Source organism: Oncorhynchus nerka, unplaced genomic scaffold (assembly GCF_034236695.1).
Source record: "Oncorhynchus nerka isolate Pitt River unplaced genomic scaffold, Oner_Uvic_2.0 unplaced_scaffold_8141, whole genome shotgun sequence".
Taxonomy (NCBI): domain Eukaryota; kingdom Metazoa; phylum Chordata; class Actinopteri; order Salmoniformes; family Salmonidae; genus Oncorhynchus; species Oncorhynchus nerka.
The window spans coordinates 207-4,998 of NW_027033178.1; the positions used below are offsets into that span (position 1 = coordinate 207).

Genomic DNA, 4,792 nt, shown 5'->3' on the forward strand with positions numbered 1-4,792 from the left:
GTCTCCGGAAGGTGGTGATTGACTCCGCTGTCCTGGCGTCGTGAGGGAGTTTGTTCCACCATTGGGGGCCAGAGCAGCGAACAGTTTTGACTGGGCTGAGCGGGAACTGTACTTCCTCAGTGGTAGGGAGGCGAGCAGGCCAGAGGTGGATGAACGCAGTGCCCTTGTTTGGGTGTAGGGCCTGATCAGAGCCTGGAGGTAGTGAGGTGCCGTTCCCCTCAAAACTCCGTGAGGCAAGCACCATGGTCTTGTAGCGGATGCGAGCTTCAAATGGAAGCCAGTGGAGAGAGCGGAGGAGCGGGGTGACGTGAGAGAACTTGGGAAGGTTGAACACCAGACGGGCTGCGGCGTTCTGGATGAGTTGTAGGGGTTTAATGGCACAGGCAGGGAGCCCAGCCAACAGCGAGTTGCAGTAATCCAGACGGGAGATGACAAGTGCCTGGATTAGGACCTGCGCCGCTTCCTGTGTGAGGCAGGGTCGTACTCTGCGGATGTTGTAGAGCATGAACCTACAGGAACGGGGATGCAGAACAGCTGAACAAGGCCACAATTTGCCGCACAATAAGGAGTGTGTGTCTGGCTATCAAAGCATTAGCAGATGTCTTCATCTCCTTCCCTGGCCACAGAAGACTCTGTGACATCAAAGAGGAGTTCTATAGGATTGCAGGTAAGAGGATCTACAAATTACAGGACAACTGTTAACACATAGTAGGATACTCATTACTTTGTGTGACAGGTTTCCCCAATGTCATTGGTGCAGTGGACTGCACACATAAGGATAAAAGCCCCCTCAGGTGCCCATGAGGCCGATTTTGTGAATAGGAAATCCTTTCACAGCATTAATGTTCAGGTGAACATAACTTTTTGATATTGTCCATTGACGAACACTCTGCATTGCCAGTGATGTGCATTGATTGGTGTAATATTCCTCATCTTATGATTTCAGATGGTCTGCAATGCTGACTGTGTGATCAGCAATGTTGTGGCAAAATGGCCTGGCTCAGTCCATGACTCCAGAATCTTTCGGGCCTCTGAAATCTATCAGTGCCAAGGTAAGCCACACAACCCCTATTTATAACCATCATGGCTGTGTCAAGATTATCACTGTGTTTATGAGGTAGTAATGATGAGATTTTGTGTTGACAGGTGAATTCTCTGGTGTGTTGCTGGGAGACAGGGGGTATGGCTGCCAGCCTTTTCTCCTGACACCTTTCACAGACCCCCAGGAAGCACAGCAGGCCTACAACCATGCCCATGCCAGGACCAGGGCCAGAGTTGAAATGACCTTTGGCCTCCTGAAGGCACGCTTTCACTGCCTTCACAAATTAAGGGTCAGCCCTGTTAGGGCATGTGATATTACTGTGGCTTGTGCTGTCCTCCACAATGTGGCCTGCCTGAGGAAGGAGAGGGCCCCCAGAGTGCCACCAGCCATGGACTGGGACAATCCGGCAATCTTCCCTGATGACGACAGTGGTCGGCTGCTGAGGGACCAATATGTGTTGAATTATTTTAGTTAGTATGTGTGCTTTCAATTTTGGTTAAATATATCCTGCGGTGGCAGAGGAATTTGGTTTTTTTTGGTTCGTTTTTGACGAATTTGGCCTCTTATGATGTTTGTGCGGTATACTGTGTGTAATACAAGGCTGCAGGGAGGCTACTGCATCCATTCATTTGTCTGTTCAGTTGATGTGTATGGATTTGTCCTGCATTTATTTTAGTGTGCAGACATGCAGGGTGTGTTATATACAGACCTTTGAATGTGTATGTATAATATGCTTGGATTCTGTGCTTTCCATCTGTAGAGTCACTGTGACTTCAGTTTTGAAAGGAGCTGATGGTTTACCTGCTTTGTTTTGTCCTTTTTATTCAATAAAGGAACAATGTTACACATTGTGTTTTTATATCTATATGGAATGTATTTGTTTATATGACAGAGTACTAGGGCCACACTGAAGAAAAAGATAAAGTCATAAATTTATGAGGCTGGTTCTTCTGCAGAAAAGCTACATATTGTTTTTACAGTTTTGATACTTATGACAATGTGATACTTAATATTCTGGCACATCAGCATGTCTTTTGTTTATGAAACCATACTGAAGTACAAATTTCACTAAAATGCCCCACATCTGTCATTTTAACAACTGTCCTCCTTAAAACAACTGGTTATAATATTATGACTTGTGTTTTTTTTTTCCCTCTGTGGCCCTAATATTCTATCATTTTATATATAGCCTTATAGTCTATGGGAAACTAAATTATCTAATGATAGCAACATCATCTAAAAATCATTTTTTATCCAAAAATCATTGAAAATTAATGATCACAAACGTTTAAATAATAACAGTGGGTCTAGTTATATGTGATAACAATGTATAGTGAGCAGTGAAATAACTATTGGTTTCCATTTGTGGTGACTGCTGACTGACATTAGGGATGAGATTAAATAGATCCTGGAATTTAGCCTGGTCTGGGAGCAGGCTAGCTCCACAGAATAAATCTCCATGGTAATTTATACCATAACATATCCTCCTGCCCCCTATCCATCTTTAGTGCAACCGGATTACGGATCAATTGAGCCAGGATCACCAAGATATCCTGGCTTAATCCCTTATCCTAGTTTTGTGCAACAGGCCCCAGCTCTCACTGGTTCATCCACACAGGGTGGTACAGAGACAAAGGACACTGAATCAAACAGCCAACCAAGTGGATGACTATTGGTGCATTCGGAACCCCAGTCCACAAAAAACACAAAACACGACAAGTAACAAAACACTGATACACTGATAGACAAGGACAGACACACTGTCAGGTCTACTCCTGCTCCTCCCCTCCAGTTTTCGACTATCCCGGGATTACTAACCACTGGTCCTGGTATTCATCATTACCCGCACCTGGCATTCATCATCATGCGCACCTGCGCTTCATCATTAGGCACACCTGGACTCCATCACTTCACTGATTACCTCCCCTATTTGTGTCACCTACTTAGTTCCATTCCCCAGGCAGGATTGACTATGTGTTTCATGACTATAGGCGTTACTTATATTGGTCTATGGTCTGTTTATTATTAGGCTCACCACCTGCACTTGCTTTCCGACTCCCAGCGTATATGTTACACACACAAAATTAAAATAGAAAGATACACAAGCAATACAACAACAACCAAAAATATAATAATAGTACAAACAATACAACAAAAAAATTATGTGTTTTTCTGTGTGAAGTGGGGACTGTGAGTGGACACATGTTTGTGTGTCCCCTCAGTCCCCGCCATTCCATGATATATTGTTTAAACTTTTTGTTAAAGTTTTTTTTTGCTGTTTGCTTGAGTAATTGGAGATGGAAGGGAGTTCCATGCAGTCATGGCTCTGTGTAATACTCCCGTGAATTCTTTTTGAACTTGGAGACCATGAAGAGACCCCTTGTGGAATGTCTTGTGGGGCAGGTATGGGTGTCTGAGCTGAATATTATTTGATTATGCAGACAATCTGGAATATTCATTACAGTATTTCTCATTAAAACTACAAGAGAAGCAGTTAATCTCTTGTCAACTCTCAACCAGGAAAGACTGGCATGCATGTTGTTGATGTTAGTTTGTATGTGCAGTTAAGGGCAAGGCGTACTGCTCTCCATTGAGCCAACTGCAGCTTTGCCAGGTCTTTACTTGCTCCACATGATCATATTATCGGACAGTAATCAAGAGCCTGAAAAACTACTGTAGTACAGTGGATTTTTGTGTTAAAAATGCAGAACATCTTTTTATAACAGACATACCCCTCCTCATCTTCACAACAACTTTGTCAATATGACTTGACCATGAAAATTTACAAGCCAATGTAATACCTAGGAGTTTAGCTTGTTCAACTCCAGCTGCATTTTCGGTCTTAGGGAATGTTTTCAACCAAATACAATGCTTTTAGTTTTAAATATATTTAAGACCAGTTTATTATAAATCACCTAGAACATATCGTAACTGCTAACTGCTACACACAGCCTACATCATTGTCACCATATTAATATCATATTCAACATAGCTACTATAATTAACACATTAGTAAACCCGCTACAATCATGGAGTACAGTGTGAAGCAAGCAGTTTAGCAGTTACACCGGCGTGCCTCGGTGGCAATAAACGGATACAACCAAAAGCTTACCTTGACTTGGAATAGTTCCAGTGTTAAACAGCCATAGCCAGCTAGCTAACATAGCATCCCTGTTTGAGCTGGGTGTTTGAGTAGGCTAAACTAGCTAGCTGCATTCGCTATCTAAGTAAGTAAAAAAAGAAGAAACTGTTTAAATATTGTCTTTCTCTCTCTTTGAGTCAACTACATTTACATTTACATTTAAGTCATTTAGCAGACGCTCTTATCCAGAGCGACTTACAAATTGGTGCATTCACCTTATGACCTCCAGTGGAACAGTAGTGCATCTAAATCTTTTCAGGGGAGGGGGTGAGAGGGATTACTTTATCCTATCCTAGGTATTCCTTAAAGAGGTGGGGTTTCAGGTGTCTCCGGAAGGTGGTGATTGACTCCGCTGTCCTGGCGTCGTGAGGGAGTTTGTTCCACCATTGGGGGGCCAGAGCAGCGAACAGTTTTGACTGGGCTGAGCGGGAACTGTACTTCCTCAGTGGTAGGGAGGCGAGCAGGCCAGAGGTGGATGAACGCAGTGCCCTTGTTTGGGTGTAGGGCCTGATCAGAGCCTGGAGGTACTGAGGTGCCGTTCCTCACAGCTCCGTAGGCAAGCACCATGGTCTTGTAGCGGATGCGAGCTTCAACTGGAAGCCAGTGGA

General features: G+C 43.7%; 1 protein-coding gene across 1 annotated transcript; it reads left to right on the forward strand.

Moving 5' to 3' along the window:
- The first annotated feature begins 341 nt into the window (after positions 1-341).
- LOC135566023 (putative nuclease HARBI1) lies at positions 342-1,557 on the forward strand. The gene is made up of 3 exons (XM_065013950.1): positions 342-667; positions 947-1,052; positions 1,147-1,557. Exons 1-3 carry the CDS (start codon positions 599-601, stop codon positions 1,515-1,517), a joined length of 546 nt encoding a protein of 181 aa, XP_064870022.1. The 5' UTR covers positions 342-598; the 3' UTR covers positions 1,518-1,557.
- The last annotated feature ends 3,235 nt before the right edge of the window (positions 1,558-4,792 follow it).